The following is a 16,857-nucleotide window of genomic DNA, read 5'->3' as shown; positions in this document are numbered from 1 at the left end:
AGTAGTATTCTAGGCAATTATATATTAGATCACTTTCTCCTGGTAGAATTTCTTCCCAAATGAATGGAAATTTCCTCCAGCTGTACACTGACAGCAGGGCACCCAGGCCTTTTTCTCCAGGTACATGGTGGGCCCCGCTCTTAGTTTACAGTATTGGCATGTCATTACTCTATGGCAGTGTTCCCTAACTTCGGCCCTTAAGAGCCACCAACAGGTCATGTTTTCAGGATTTCCTTAGTATTGCACAGGTGATAATTGCATCCCCTGGACGGGCAAGCATTCAATCACCTGGGCAATACAAAGGAAATCCTGAAAAGATGACCTGTTGGTGGCTCTTGAGGACCGGAGTTGGGGAACACTGCTCTAAGGATGGGAGTAATGTTTTTTGCCTCTGCTTCCTCTCGAGTGTTGAGAAGCCTATGTGTAGTTCTGAGCTGCAGCATCTGCAGTTTTCTATGGAATTGTGTACTTTGCCTCTTGTTTTTCTTTCTTCCATTGTAGCATGCCCTTTATTACTGGCGTGCAGCTGTGACGCTCTGGGGCAAAGTTATTATTTTTATTTATATATGACTGAAACCATGTGTGCAGATCCGTACAGCCTAAACCCCCAAATATATTTTAATATAGACTGATACTGATCCAGTGCAGGGAGAGAAGTGAACTGGTGGGAGCTGGAAGCTGCCAAAAAACTTTACATTCCCTAACTTTAATATAAAAGTTTACTAGAGTAGACAAAGTGTAAGTTCGAGGTGCAAAGTTGGATCTTTTGTGTTTTCAGGTCACTGCTTTTCATGCACTTGCTTGACCCATGTAGGGTTTCTGACATCACCATGAATCACAATTAGCATTGTTTACTGCAGTTTTTCTTAATTATATGAGTCTAGATTAATGATCTGTTGAAAATGACACAGGGGTAGTTCTTTATTACACATGAAATGTGTCGTAGGACTGGGGAGCTATAGTACAGCCAAGGAGCTTATACTATTGTAAGTGCTGTCCTCCTTTGTGATTCCAGGGATGAAGCTGCATGTTTTGCTATTCAGAAGGGCCTTCAGGCCTCAAGAAGCAACATCAAGTACTTCAGACATAACGATATGAGTGACTTGGAGCGATTGTTAAAGGAGCAGGAGCTGGAAGATCAAAAGGTGAATAATTGTGGGTTATAAATGATTTTGTGATGGTTAATGTACAATTGGTCAAGAAGTTCAAGAAGTTGATGGGCCTATGTCTTTTTTTTTTTTTTTTTTTTCCTTTCATGTTAATTGCTCACTGAAATTACCAACTTAGCATGATATTTACATAAATCTACTTCATCACAAATTAAAAAAAAGATTTGGACTTCAAGAAAAGCCTCACAATTAATATTTGTTATATTTATCATCTCTTTGAATTGTACTTCTTTGTGCCTATGTCCTGCTTTGCTCTGTTCTAATACACTAGTGCCCGTTGTGGTCTACAGTGGTTAGTAAAGACATCTAAAGGTGTTTTTTTAAATATAATAAAAATGTAAGATCTAGGTGTAGTGTTTGTGGGTGCTTCTTGCCAAAAGCTGAGAGCAATATGTTGCAAAATGAACATGGTAATTAGCTGTTTGACATTATACCTATATAGACTATAGACCTAGACTTTTTATCTTGCTACAAAAAAAAATCTGAGTTATTGCTTTCCATGAGAATACATTAAAGGTGTTGCCCCTTTTCAGAAAATGTTCGGCCCAAGTTTGATAGTGAGCAGCAAACTTCCCTGTACTCATCTTCCCTGGGTCTCCACTGCTGATCACGGCATCAGTCATTGCCTATGGCACGGACTTAACATCAAAAGCACCGCAGCCAATCACTGAGCTCATATACTTTAAAGGGAACGTGTCACCAGGTTTTTCCCATATGAAGTAAGGCCAGCACCTTTTACCACCCTGTGACCGCAATCTAACATGTTGTGTGTATGCCCCCCAATTCTGCTTGCAAGGCAAAAAAAGACCTTTTATTATACTTATCTATGGGCAGTCTGGTCTGATGGGCGTAGCTGGTCTGGATCCAGTGCCTCTTCTCTTCCCGCGATCACGATCTTCCTTCTTTGCTTCATCCTACGTCATCCACACAGTCTCCTGGACAGGCATACTTCTCTCTGCCGAGGGCAGAGCAAAGTACTGCAGTGCGCATGCGGAGGAAAAGGCCAAATAGCGCCTGTTCATTCGCACTGCAGTCCTTTACTCTGTCCTCAGTAGGGCAGTGAGAAGTATGCCTGCCCAGGAGCGTAGTGCGTGAGACTGTGTGGAAGACGTAGACACGTCATCCACAGGAAGCACAGAAGAAGCACTGAATAGCAAGAAGAGAGGAGGCGCCAGATCCAGACCAGTGATGCCCATTGGACTGGACCACCACGTAAGTGAATATAATAAAATGGCTTTTTCTTGTCTTGCATGCTGGATAGGGGGCATATATAGAGCTTATTAGAATTCTGCTATGAGGGCTCTTATGTACTGGGCTTACCTCTGGGGAAAAACCTGGTGACAAATTCTCTTTAAATATTGGCTGGAGACCAGCGTTAAAGACAACACTAGTCTGGCTCTGCCCCAGTCAGCTTTTGCGAACACTGCTCCAGATAATTGACAAGTCTTGGGCTATTGGTGAGACCTGTCAATCACCTACAGCAGTTCTAGGAGGAGCTGACCAGGAAGAGAACCAGAATAGTTTGTCTGGATGTGTGATTGTGGACATATAATGTTAGCAACCCATCACTGGGCTCAGTATTTGGGTTGTTAACCCCTTCCCGACCCATGACGCCTATGTGGCGTCATGGAATGATCGCGTCCCTGCAGATCGGGTGAAGGGGTTAACTCCTATTTTACCTGATCTGCAGGGAGAGGGGGAGTGGTACTTCAGCCCAGGGGGGGTGGCTTCACCCCCCCCGTGGCTACGATCGCTCTGATTGGCTGTTGAAAGTGAAACTGCCAATCAGAGCGATTTGTAATATTTCACCTAAAAAACTGGTGAAATATTACAATCCAGCCATGGCCGATGCTGCAATATCATCGGCCATGGCTGGAAAACCTGAAGTGACCCCCCCCACCGATCGCCCCCCCAGTGCTCCGTTATGGGGTCCGGTCCCCTCCGTCCTGTGCTCCGCTTCCCCGTCCTCCTGCCCGCTCCCCCCCTGCTCCTATGTCACCCCCCGGTGCTCCGACGCCCCCCCCGTGCCCCCATCTCCCCCCCCTTATACTTACCGAGGCTCCCGGTGTCGGTCCGTCTCCTCGCTGGGCGCCGCCATCTTCCAAAATGGCGGGCGCATGCTCAGTGCGCCCGCCGAATCTGCCGGCTGGCTGATTCATTACAGGTACATTTTGATCGCTGTGGTAGGTTCTAACACAGCGATCAAAATAAAAAAATAATAAATAAACCCCCCCCCTTTATCACCCCCATAGGTAGGGACAATAATAAAATAAAGAAAATATTTTTTTTTCTTTTTCCACTAGGGTTAGGGTTAGAACTAGGGTTAGAACTAGGGGTAGGGTTAGGGTTACGGGTAGGGTTAGGGGTAGGGTTATGGCATGTGCACACAGAGCGGATCGGCCGCGGATCCGCAGCGGATCCGCAGCGGATCGGCAGCGGATCCGCAGCGGATTGGCAGCGGATCCGCAGCGGATTGGCCGCGGATCCGCGGCCGATCCGCTGCAGTTTTCCATCAGGTTTACAGTACCATGTACACCTAAAGAAAACCAAATCCGCTGTGCCCATGGTGCGGAAAATTCCGTGCAGAAACGCTGCATTGTATTTTCCGCAGCATGTCAATTCTTTGTGCGGATTCCGCAGCGTTTTACACCTGTTCCTCAATAGGAATCCGCAGGTGAAATCCGCACAAAAAAACACTGGAAATCTGCTGTAGATCCGCAGGTAAAACGCAGTGCCTTTTACCTGCAGATTTTTCAAAAATCGTGCGGAAAGATCTCACACGAATCCGCAACGTGGGCACATAGCCTTAGGGTTAGGGTTGGAATTAGGGCTAGGGTTTGAAATAGGGTTAAGATTAGGCTTGTGGTTAGGGTTACGGATAGGGTTAGGGGTGTGTTGGGGTTACAGTTGTGGTTAGGGTTGGGATTAGGGTTACGGTTGGGATTAGGGTTAGGATTAGGGTTGGAATTAGGGTTACAGGTGTGTTGCGGTTAGGGTTGTGGTTAGGGGTGTGTTGGGGTTAGGGTTGTGATTAGGGTTATGGCTACAGTTGGGATTAGGGGTGTGTTGGGGTTAGTGTTGAAGTTAGAATTGAGGGGTTTCCACTGTTTAGGCACATCAGGGGTCTCCAAACGCAACATGGCGCCACCATTGATTCCAGCCAATCTTGCGTTCAAAAAGTCAAATGGTGCTCCCGCCCTTCCAAGCCCCGACGTGCGCCCAAACAGTGGTTTACCCCCACATTTGGGGTACCAGCGTACTCAGGACAAACTGGGCAACAACTGTTGGGGTCCAATTTCTCCTGTTACCCTTGCAAAAATAAAAAATTACTTGCTAAAACATAATTTTTGAGGAAAGAACAATTATTTTTTATTTTCACGGCTCTGCGTTATAAACTTCTGTGAAGCACTTAGGGGTTGAAAGTGCTCACCACACATCTAGATAAGTTCCTTCGGGGGTCTAGTTTCCAAAATGGGGTCACTTGTGGGGTGTTTCTACTGTTTAGGCACATCAGGGGCTCTGCAAACGCAACGTGACGCCCGCAGAGCATTCCATCAAAGTCTGCATTTCAAAACGTCACTACTTTCCTTCCGAACCCCGACGTGTGCCAAAACAGTGGTTTACCCCCACATATGGGGTATCAGCGTACTCAGGAGAAACTGGACAACAACTTTTGGGGTCCAATTTCTCCTGTTACCCTTGGGAAAATAAAAAATTGTGGGCTAAAAAATCATGTTTGAGAAAAGAAAAATTATTTTTTATTTTCATGGCTCTGCGTTATAAACTTCTGTGAAGCACTTGGGGGTTCAAAGTGCTCACCACACATCTAGATTAGTTCCTTGGGAGGTCTAGTTTCCAAAATGGGGTCACTTGTGCGGGAGCTCCAATGTTTAGGCACACAGGGGCTCTCCAAACGCGACATGGTGTCCGCTAATGATTGGAGCTAATTTTCCATTCAAAAAGCCAAATGGCGTGCCTTCCCTTCCGAGCCCTGCCGTGCGCCCAAACAGTGGTTTACCCCCACATATGGGGTATCATCGTACTCAGGACAAACTGGACAACAACATTTGGGGTCCAATTTCTCCTATTACCCTTGGGAAAATAAAAAATTTTGGGCTAAAAATCATTTTTGAGGAAAGAAAAATTATTTTTTTATTTTCACGGCTCTGCGTTATAAACTTCTGTGAAGCACCTGGGGGTTATAAGTGCTCACTATGCATCTAGATAAGTTCCTTGGGGGGTCTAGTTTCCAAAATGGGGTCACTTGTAGGGGAGCTCCAATGTTTAGGCACACAGGGGCTCTCCAAACGCGACATGGTGTCCGCTAACGATTGGAGCTAATTTTCCATTCAAAAAGTCAAATGGCACGCCTCCCCTTCCGAGCCTTGCCGTGCACCCAAACAGTGGTTTACCCCCACATATGAGGTATCGGCATACTCAGGAGAAATTGCCCAACTAATTTTAGGATCCATTTTATCCTGTTGCCCATGTGAAAATGAAAGAATTGAGGCTAAAAGAAATTTTGTGTGAAAAAAAAGTACTTTTTCATTTTTGCGGATCAATTTGTGAAGCACCTGGGGGTTTAAAGTGCTCACTATGCCTCTAGATGAGTTCCTTGGGGGGTCTAGTTTCCAAAATGGGGTCACTTGTGGAGGAGCTCCAATGTTTAGGCACACAGGGGCTGTCCAAACGCGACATGGTGTCCGCTAACGATGGAGATAATTTTTCATTCAAAAAGTCAAATGGCGCTCCTTCCCTTCCGAGCCTTACCATGTGCCCAAACAGTGGTTTACCCCCACATGTGAGGTATTGGTGTACTCAGGAGAAATTGCCCAACAAAATTTAGGATCCATTTTATCCTGTTGCCCATGTGAAAATGAAAAAATTGAGGCTAAAATAATTTTTTTGTGAAAAAAAAGTACTTTTTCATTTTTACGGATCAATTTGTGAAGCACCTGGGGGTTTAAAGTGCTCACTATGCTTCTAGATAAGTTCCTTGGGGGGGTCTAGTTTCCAAAATGGGGTCACTTGTGGGGGAGCTCCAATGTTTAGGCACACGGGGGCTCTCCAAACGCGACATGGTGTCCGCTAAAGATTGGAGCCAATTTTTCATTGAAAAAGTCAAATGGCGCTCCTTCCCTTCCGAGCCCTGCCGTGCGCCCAAACAGTGGTTTACCCCCACATATGAGGTACCAGCGTACTCAGGACAAATTGGACAACAACGTCCGTGGTCCAGTTTTTCCTTTTACCCTTGGGAAAATAAAAAAATTGTTGCTAAAAGATCATTTTTGTGACTAAAAAGTTAAATGTTCATTTTTTACTTCCATGTTTCTTCTGCTGCTGTGAAACACCTGAAGGGTTAATAAACTTCTTGAATGTGGTTTTGAGCACCTTGAGGGGTGCAGTTTTTAGAATGGTGTCACTTTTGGGTATTTTCAGCCATATAGAACCCTCAAACTGACTTCAAATGTGAGGTGGTCCCTAAAAAAAATGGTTTTGTAAATTTTGTTGTAAAAATTAGAAATCACTGGTCAAATTTTAACCCTTATAACTTCCTAGCAAAAAAAAAATTTGTTTCCAAAATTGTGCTGATGTAAAGTAGACATGTGGGAAATGTTATTTATTAACTATTTTGTGTCACATAACTCTCTGGTTTAACAGAATAAAAATTCAAAATGTGAAAATTGCGAAATTTTCAAAATTTTTGCCAAATTTCTGTTTTTTTCACAAATAAACTCAGAAATTATCGACCTAAATTTACCACTAACATGAAGCCCAATATGTCACGAAAAAACAATCTCAGAATCGCTAGGATCCGTTGAAGCATTCCTGAGTTATTACCTCATAAAGGGACACTGGTCAGAATTGCAAAAAATGGCAAGGTCATGAAGGGGTTAAGTGGTGCACCTTATAGTGTTGACCATCAGCAGACGTGTCTTTGTATGACTCTTCATTGTGCTCCTACGTGTAGATTAAATTCACGATCTACTTGTCAACCCACTAGAGTAATGGTTCTTGTTTTGAGCTGATCTTAGATTTGGTTGTGAAACCTCTCTTTCTAGTATATAGGTAGAATAAGAACTTGTATGAAACGTCATTGCCATTCTTCACAGCTTAGTTCTCTGATGATAGATGACCGGGAGCCCTGAGCTATCGGCCTGCATTAATAAATAGAATAGACTTTGTGTTAGCAAGTTGTTAATAAAAGGAATGATTCTGAAACAGTCTGTCTGCTCTCCAATGCTAGAGTTGTTCCACCGGGGAAAATTATCTTTTATGGAAACCTCTATATTAAACTCGCTTTTACTGATGTCAGTTTATGGCAAGTCTTTCAGCTAAATCATGTATCCATGTAAATCTCACTTGTGGCAATATATGATAATTATTTGACTACTTTACAACACTAGAAAAATGAGGCCTAGTAACCTCAACTGGCCAATAAAAGTAGAAGTAATAATAAGTTCTTTGGATTCCGGGTCAGTCTCTTTTAATGTGGTGTAACAAATTGCATACAAATGTAACATGAGGATTTAATGTACACAGCTCCAGTACAGAAGTCAATTATCCCGCTAGGTATATAGCTCGTGCATCCAAAGGTAGAATAGATAAAACAGTGTTATTTGTACTTGTTACTTTTCCTGTGCGAAACCTGGACAGACAAAAAATGAAAGCGGTGACAACCTAGCCCCCACCGCAAGGGAACACACACGTGGACTTGTAAATTTTATGGGTCATATGCTTGTATAATTCATGGAATTCCTGTGTATGGGCCATTACCCAGGAGATCCATGTGTATTGAAAAATAAAAATAAAGCTTTGATAAAATATGTGGAACAAACATGGATTTATGACTATTTTTACTTTTCCATTTTCTTGGCCTTTGCAAATTGACTTTGCTGGCTGCAGCCAAGAACTGAGCGTTGCGTGATAAATGGCCTCAGTGGTGTAAGTCATTAGGAAAAGATCACTTTGCTTGTGGCGGAGAATGAAACCCGCTGTGGGAATAGTAATCTGTGAAAAGGAAAACTAGGTGACAAGCTAGAAAACAAACAAGTCATCGATCTGTACCATACTTGTGTGTCTAAAGGTTTTTATGCTTTACTTGTTGTATATAAACATTTAATAGTTTTGTATTGTTCCTTCCTTTAGAATCCACGTAAAGCCAGGGTGACCAGACGATTTATTGTTGCTGAAGGAGTCTATATGAACACTGGTGACATTTGTCCTCTTCCTCAATTGGTACGAGACTTTCTGTATTCTATGATGTATTTAAATCAGGTCTTAGAAGTGAAACTGTGTGGGCAACAACCATTTCCCTTTACTCCAAAAACCAAACCTTTTTGGGTTGGCCAAACATTTTTGTGATCTAGGTTAGATACACACAGCCGACATTCACGGTCAAAGCATGGACTGCAGTGTACAGACTAGTAATGGGCCTTCTGACCTGAGCTCAACCGTTCTATAGAAATATAGGAGACTGCTGAATTGGGTTCAGCAGACCTGTGTGACATGGGCATTGAGTATAAGCAGTAGTGATGAGCGAGCCTGCTCGTGTCCTAATCCAGTATTTTCGGCCAGCTCGAAAAATATGCTAGTCACTGCAGCTACATATCTCAACAGCTGCAGCACATGCAGGGATTGTCTGTTTGTTAGGCCCATTTTTAAATACAATCTATTAAAGTGTCACATAAGTTAACCCCTACAGAGAACGCTGTAAAAAAAATACACAAAATGTCATCTTGTCGTGCAAAAATCAAGCCCCCAAACAGCTCCATCAACGGAAAACTTAGTTATAGCTCTGAGTAAAGTGATGTATACAGCATTCATACAGCGCGTGTGCAGCGTACGGCGTTCACACGGCGCGTGCGCTGCAACCATGCAGTTCATTGTGCATTAGCCCCCTATATACAGGAACAAATCCCACACACACTTAAAAAAAGAAAACAAAACGCACTCGCCTCGCTCCCGTTCCCCCGGCGCTCTGCTCTGGTCTTTGCAGTGTGCTCTAACTCTCCGCACAGCAGAAGCGATGTAGTGACGTCATTGTGTCTGCTGTCTCAGTTGCACACGCTGACTGGTGGAAGGAGCCAGTTGTTCCGTCCTCCACCATTATGTTCATCGCTATGTGCTTCCTGAAGATGCAGATTGCGGTGAAATCTAGATTCAGGGCGGCCGTATAGTACAACCTGCGGACCAGTGTTTTCAGGCCCTTGGCATTCTCTGTCTGAGGGCCCCACTTTGCCCAGGTCTGTTATGTGTATATGTATGTGTGAGACATATACTAATCTGCACTGACTGCTATGTACTATACTATGTGTACATATACAGTGTTACATGCAGTGACTGAGCACTCCTGGAGGCTGCAGGACCTCACACATTATAATGTATTTCTGCAATATAAATGCAGGAAGTCCTGGAGCTGGGCTCAGGGTCACACACTGCAGTGTGGCTATATATTGGTGTCTGCAGTCACGCTGAGGATCACTGAATTATTGCCGCAGCTTCAGCTTGCATACAGATCGGGTGACACTGGACCCAATGCCTCCACTGACAGAGCAATGTGGTCTGTATGTAGGTTTAAGATGGTGCAAAAAATGTCACAGTACCTCAGAAAAAGCCTCCAAAGAAACAAGACCCAGGAATCAGATCATGCCCTGTCACATACCTCCTGCCCTGACCCCTGGCTCTATGCTGACCTCATCGCTCCTCTCCGGCAGAGTGAAACGGGCGCACTGAGATGCCGGCACTTGACACATCTGAAGTACATATACCCAAAGCAAGAAATGGAGAACCGAGCAATAATAAAAATATATAAAGAGCTTTATTGTAATTTTAAACCTACAAATTATATTTTATTAAAACATAAACCTATACTTATAAAATTCAGAGGGCAGCGACACCTTAGTGCCACGATGGAGCAAGGTTATGGTGTACAAGTCTATATAAATGCCAAAACGTCAGAAGAAAATATACAACATGTAGCTATATATACTTACATACATCCCATACACACAAAAGTGTTTCACTTGAGTGATCTAAAGTGCATATGAGTGGTGTAGAATAATAATTTTTTATAATAATAATTTGTATTTATATAGCGCCAACATATTCCGCAGCACTTTACAATTAAAGACCTACTAATGGAGAACACACGTGCTAAATGTTAATGGAGTAAGGTAAATAATAAGTATAAGATACACATCCAGAGGGAAACCAGGTTAAATTAAGGCACTGACATTAGTATATCCTCTGACAAGGTAACAAGGCATAAGAAGACTGAGAGAACCTGACCTGCTGCAGACGTGGATGAGGCAGAACCCAACGCGCGTTTCGCAATGTGCTTCTTATGCCCCACGCATAAGCCTGCTCCTGGCAGTACGCCTCTGCCTGCAGGCCCCCCTCCAGCTCCGGGCCCCGGTGCAGCTGCATCTGCCGTATGTCCGCCCCTGGTAGAGCCACGGTGTCGCTCCTAAATGGGAGATGGGAGCTGGCTGCCACCCTCAGTACATTGCATTCACAGACCGAGCTTCTCCACTTACCGTACAGGGTTTGGTAGATGTTCATACATGATTGGCTTGCTACCCCAATAGCTATGCTGCTGGCTATGGGATTGTATGTAAGGATTGATGGAGGATGTGGATTACACACCGCAGTTGTAGATCACAGAAGTTGAAAGTTGCTGAAGACTCATGCTGTTGCCAAATATTTCTCATGTGGCAGTCATCCATATTTTACGAAGTTATATCTGTAACCTGTTTTCCTTGGATTGGGAAACTACTGCCTTATTTATCCCCTACTAAGTTGCCGAAATGCTGCATGTTTAAGGTAGCAAACATATAAAATATTTTTTTATAGAAAAGGAATTGCAGCAATGTGTTATGTTTCTTTTCCTACTTTGTGGTGACTATTCAAAAATAATCACTGGCTGCAAATCGTTTTTCTCTGCCATAATATAAACCATCTCTCGGACTCTATTGGAACAGCTTTGCTGCGTCCTGTAATTCATGAACTTTTTTTTTTCATCCAGTGTTTACATCCCTTTCCTTTTTTATAAAAAATTTTAACTCTTGATGTTTTTGGAAATTGCAGGTTGAGTTAAAATACAAATACAAAGTAAGAATATTCCTAGAGGAAAGCCTCTCGTTTGGCGTTTTAGGGGAACATGGACGTGGAGTTACTGAACACTTTGGAATAAATGTAAGTTTGATCAGTTGAAGGCAAAAATACAATTGATGTACTATGGACTACCATATTATATGGGTAGATCACTGCTATGTTTAGAAATGGGTGTGCCTGGCACACACATGTAAGAAACTGAAATAAGAAAAAAAGGTTTTCTAATTTTACCACCCTCTATGATGTCCCCTTTGTAATACCTAACCAATGGAACCTGTTAATGTAAAACCCTATCCTTAAAAAGTACCCCATTTACTGACGACGTGCTCTCTTTAACATACATGTATATATCACCATAGTGGTTATTGTTGATATGGCGTCATCTTTGGAAGTCCCAGAAGTTATCTTTATTGTCTCTACCCTCCTGGAGTCAAATGAGAGCAATTAAACTCATTTGACGTGTTACTTGCTTTTAAACCATAGTCATAGGATGTAGCGCGGACAGGGTCATTATGTGAATAGCATAAAATAGTGTTTATATTTTCTAATTGTATGGGCTGAGACGTGACCTTGCCAAAGCATGAGCAAGAGAGTGTGCATTCTAAAATATCAATGGGGCAGCGTTCTGCTTTCAGCAGAGGAAATTGAAATTAATTTTATAGCTGGAGAATGGCTTTTTAGTCCATTTTACCTTATCAAGTAAAAGACTGCATGGAGGAGAGCCCCATGAATGCTGATGGTGAGCTCTTTGGAACCTCTGCACAAAAACATTGTTATTTAACATATGAACCCTAGTTATAAATCCTTGGTCTGTGTAACTAAGTAATGTTGTTTCAGTTCTATAAATCTGCAGACCAAGGCTGCCTGCATTCATCCCTAGCCAATTAAAACTGATTTATGGAGTTATTACGCATAGTAGAAACTTCCGGTCCCATGCTATTGTCACAACTATTTCTTTCCAGCAAGACATGCTGAAAGTGCTGCTTTATGTACCTTGTCCTTGAGGTCAGACTTCAGCATGACCTCTTGATCTGTTGTAGCTCTATGTGAAGAACCGCACTGTCTAGCTTCCCCCTCCGATGTCCCGAATACGTTTGGCATCACACGGTACGGCCTCCTCTTTTTCACCAACGTCACATTCCGCAGCCCTTAAGGGATATGTAATGTTAGCTTGGCGCAGTTTTACACGCATCCCCTATCCACAACGGCATGGGGAGTGAGAGAGGGTGGCCCATATGACCGCCAGCATGGCACAAAACTCGCTCAAAACTCTTGACGGGCTGAGAGACCCCTGTGCAGAATATGGGTGATATTATTTCATGCCAATCAACTGTACCATATCTGGTTCGAGATTCTGGCCCTCCCTCAAATTGTGAAGCTGAGATATGACACCTGGCGCAGCTGGTGGTCCATCTTCAAAAGCTCCAAATGGAAAAGCTCACACCCCAAGCATCCTGGCTGGTACCAAGGCCTTTCTGGCAGGGAGGACCCCTGCTGGGAGCCCAATCTGCTTAACTGCTTCAAAGATCTCCCTCCTGACATACGGGAGCCATTATTTCATACCAGATCCGAGGGGATGGAAACTAGGACCATCCCGGGGGTGGGAAAGGGAGTGACCAACCAAGGTGTTAATTGCTCATGCAAGGCTTTGGCCCTTGTTCTCTTCTAAGGGAGGTCACACCATGTATTTTGTTGGAAGAAACCAGAACCCGCTGGCACCCCATATCTACCATGAGGCTGCCAGCACCAAGGCCTAGCAACCAACTGGTAACTGTTGTATCTTCTGCCTTTAGTTAATGTACTGTCACCTGTATTTGCATATCTGACCACTGTATATGTATATCCATTGTGTATATAGCGTGTGCTTAAAGGGAATCTGCCAGGTAATGTGTTTGTAGTGTAGTAATAGTATCCTTAAATAGGGCTTGGGCAGCCCTTTCAGCATATGTAATTTTTATTTTTCTACGTGACCCCATTGCCTTGCTGTAAGCCCAGGACAAATTTATTGCCTCGTGCCAGCATCTCAAGCATGTGTAAATGATAAATGAATAATCATCTTCCCCCGCCCATAATCCCTCCCACCCCTCTGTGCTGACGTCAGAGTTGGACTGCCATATGCCAGAAGATTGCATCGCAATCCTCGGACTGGTCATTGTATCTCCTGCCTTTGATAGTGATAGCTACCTAGAAATACATACGGTCATGCTTATGTCAGGAGATCAGACGGCCAGTCTGAAGATTGCGATGCGATCCTTGGGTATATGGCAGTCTGACTGAATCAGTGACACTGGCTGGGAGGGGTGGTTGGGATTATAGGTGGGAAAAGGGGTGACTATTCATTAAACATATATACTCTTGGCTAATCAGTGAGGACAGTGCAGAGGGGTGGGCCAGATTATTGGCGGGAAAGGGATGAATATTCATTTATCATTTACATATGAGTGAGTAGCCGGTGTGAGACAATACATTTTGTCTGGGGCCAAACAGTTTAAATGGGGTTGGGAATCAATTGAACATTACTCCCATAGATATCAAATGAGAGAACACCCATGCAAAGTGCAAGTGCCCTCTGGGAATTGTTTCTGCACTCCCATGTTACCATGGGTAAGTGTTCAAATTTGCTATCAATGCACATGCACTTTACCATATTCTCTTCTTTTCATCTTGCCATTGTGGCATAATGAATTACCCTTTGTAGATACTCGGGTGTGCTTCTTGATTTCAGCCTAAGCACCTTATTATCCCCCATAATCAGGTGGGGTTTCTGTGTGTGATGCATGTAATCTATGAAATTCTGTGGCATGAAATCCCAATTTATCGGACTCCTGCCTTATGACTGATAACTTCTCTTGCCCAATTTCCTATTCCCGGGGTGATCCTCTGAATTCTCTTATGTTTACTTCTTGTCATTTATTGTCATATGTATTGAAACTTTTATATAAAAAGGTATTCAATAAACTTATACTATATTGTTACTGATATAAACACAATCCTCCGATCAGAAAACATGTTCTCAATCCATCATACCCTAAACTCAACGGTAAGGGGGCTATAGTAGCTCAAGGAATATAGCCACACAAGAGGAAAAGAAGTGCACAAGAAGTCCCAGAATAAATATCAAAATTATTCAGTAACCATACAATACAAATAAATGAGTAGTAATAATCAATTGAAGATAAAGATAAATAGTAAATATCCTACGTGTAAAGCACTGGATCCTCCAATGTTCTAGTGGAGGGGGGGGGGTAGTGTCAAACAGCCCCCCGAGGAAGCCCATGCAAAACGCGCGTTGGGGCTGCTACACTGGGTCCCCAGGTGGTGAAAATGGGTAAGGGTAGCTTTTGGCTCATCTAAAATATTTATTGTTCCCTTAAAGTGACATACACTTTACCAGGAGGTCTCATATGACTCCTTGGTGTTGGCTCTGTCCACCTACTATTTTTAATATATTCCACCTGTTAACTCTGTGGTGTTTATCTGATATTAGGTGAGCATTAGACTGTGTGCTTTTTTTCTGTACTTAGACTTATAATAACTTGGGAACACCCAGTGTTGGGTAGCACTTGCACTTTATTCTATTTTTGATTTGCTGCTATCTACTACCCCACCTCCTCTAGAACATTGGTGGATCCAATGCTGTACACCTAGGATATTTACTATTTAGCTTTATCTTCAACAATTGATTATTACTACTCATTTATTTGTATGGTATTGTTACCGAATAAATTTGATATTTTATTGTGGGACTTTTTGTGCTCTTCTTTTCCTCTTGTGTGGCTATATTGTTACTGATGAAGTCAGAACTCCTTTCTTTTTGTTCAACTATTTATTTGGAGTTTCTTCTTTTAAAAAAAGCTTTCTTGACCATAATTTATTCTGATAGAAAATATGCTACTGGCACTGCTATTTCTATATTTAACTATCAGTATTCCTGTGATCCCTTTAAGAAAGTAAGGATTGGCCTCATTAATAGCAGCCAATTCTAATTTCTTAAATGAGAAACTGACAGTAATGATATATTCTGCACAGTTTTGATATACCGTATGTGGATCCAATGCAAATAGGGCTTCAACTTACACAATTTTTTTCTTAAAGGAAATCCATCAGCATGCTTAAACTAGGTAATCTTGTAGCTGCATGATCTAAGGACGGAAACCCTGATTCCGGTGATATGTCACTTATTAAGCTTTTTGTTGCTATTTCAATAAAATCAAAAAGTGTTTTATAAGCAGGAGACTTTCACTACAGGACTAGTTATCTTGTGGCTTGTAGCCCTCCATCTCTTTGTAACCCGGTCCCCAGCACCGATCAGTAGCTTACTGTCAATGTATAGTGTTGTACTCAAGGTTATACAGAACGCCACATTCTGAGCTCTGCTAGATCTGCAGCAGAGAAAACTGATAGTAACAAAATGACACCATGCAGACAAGCAACTGACACATCGCTGGAATCGGGCTCTCTGCTCCTACATCGTGCTGCTGATAGATACCCTTTTTAAAATGAAAACTTGCAATTGTTGCCTTACTTTTTCGCTTTCAGCTGTCTTGGGCTCCCTTCAATTGTGAATAGTGTTCACTCATCACCAACAGTCCACATTTAATTTGCCATATGATCTAACAACGAAGTCACAGGAATCCTTTTCATACAACCGAATCGTGGGATCTGCCGTGCATAATATGACTGTTTAAAAGAAAAAATGAAATTATTGTGTAATGTCTTTTCATCTTTCTTTAGATTGATGACATTGACTTGATAAGTGCAAATATGGAGAATGCTCTTGCTTCCATCGGAGGTTTTTGCTGTGGCCGATCGTTTGTTATTGATCATCAAGTACGTATATGTTTTCTAACTTGGATATATATAATTTTATATACCGTATATACTCGAGTATAAGCCGAACCGAGTATAAGCAGAAGCAACTAATTTTACCACAAAAAATTGGGAAAACGTGTATTGACTTGTGTATAACCAGGGTATTCATTGTCTTCTCATGCCTTTCCTGGTATGCATGAATCCTCATCCCTATCCTGGTCTGCATGGCCTCCTCCTCCCCATCCTGGTCTGCATGGCCTCCTCCTCCCCATCCTGGTCTGCATGGCCTCCTCATCCCTGTCCTGGTCTGCATGGCCTCCTCCTCATCCCTGTCCTGGTCTGCATGGCCTTCTCCTCATCCCTATCCTGGTTTGCACTCCTCCTCCCCATCCTGGTCTGCATGGCCTCCTCCTCCCCATCCTGGTCTGCATGGCCTCCTCCTCCCCATCCTGGTCTGCATGGCCTCCTCCTCATCCCCGTCCTGGTCCGCATAGCCTCCTCATCCCCGTCCTGGTCCGCATGGCCTCCTCATCCTCGTCCTGGTCTGTGTGGCCTCCTCATCCCTTTCCTGGTATGCGTGGCCTCCTCCTCCCCATCCTTGTCTGCGTGGCCTCCTCGTTTCTATCTTGGTATGATTGGCCCCATTTCCATCCTTGTATGCATGGCCCCGAACAAAAAACATAAAAAAGCAACAAAAAAATCCACATCCTACTTACCTTCCTGCGCTCTCAAACAGCGTTTTGTTCCGATGCCAGCAGGA

At 43.1% G+C, this 16,857-nt stretch overlaps 1 protein-coding gene across 1 annotated transcript in view; it reads left to right on the top strand.

Moving 5' to 3' along the window:
- SPTLC1 (serine palmitoyltransferase long chain base subunit 1) overlaps positions 1–16,857 on the top strand; it is a 96,414-nt gene that overhangs the window by 58,417 nt on the left and 21,140 nt on the right. The window contains exons 7-10 of the mRNA XM_077299927.1: positions 1,016–1,145; positions 8,319–8,408; positions 11,259–11,366; positions 16,020–16,115. Coding sequence (XP_077156042.1) covers positions 1,016–1,145; positions 8,319–8,408; positions 11,259–11,366; positions 16,020–16,115 — 424 coding nt within the window. The remainder of the gene's footprint in view (positions 1–1,015; positions 1,146–8,318; positions 8,409–11,258; positions 11,367–16,019; positions 16,116–16,857) is intronic.

Source organism: Ranitomeya variabilis, chromosome 1, assembly GCF_051348905.1.
Source record: "Ranitomeya variabilis isolate aRanVar5 chromosome 1, aRanVar5.hap1, whole genome shotgun sequence".
Taxonomy (NCBI): Eukaryota; Metazoa; Chordata; class Amphibia; order Anura; family Dendrobatidae; genus Ranitomeya; species Ranitomeya variabilis.
This window is presented reverse-complemented; position numbering and strand designations above follow the sequence as displayed.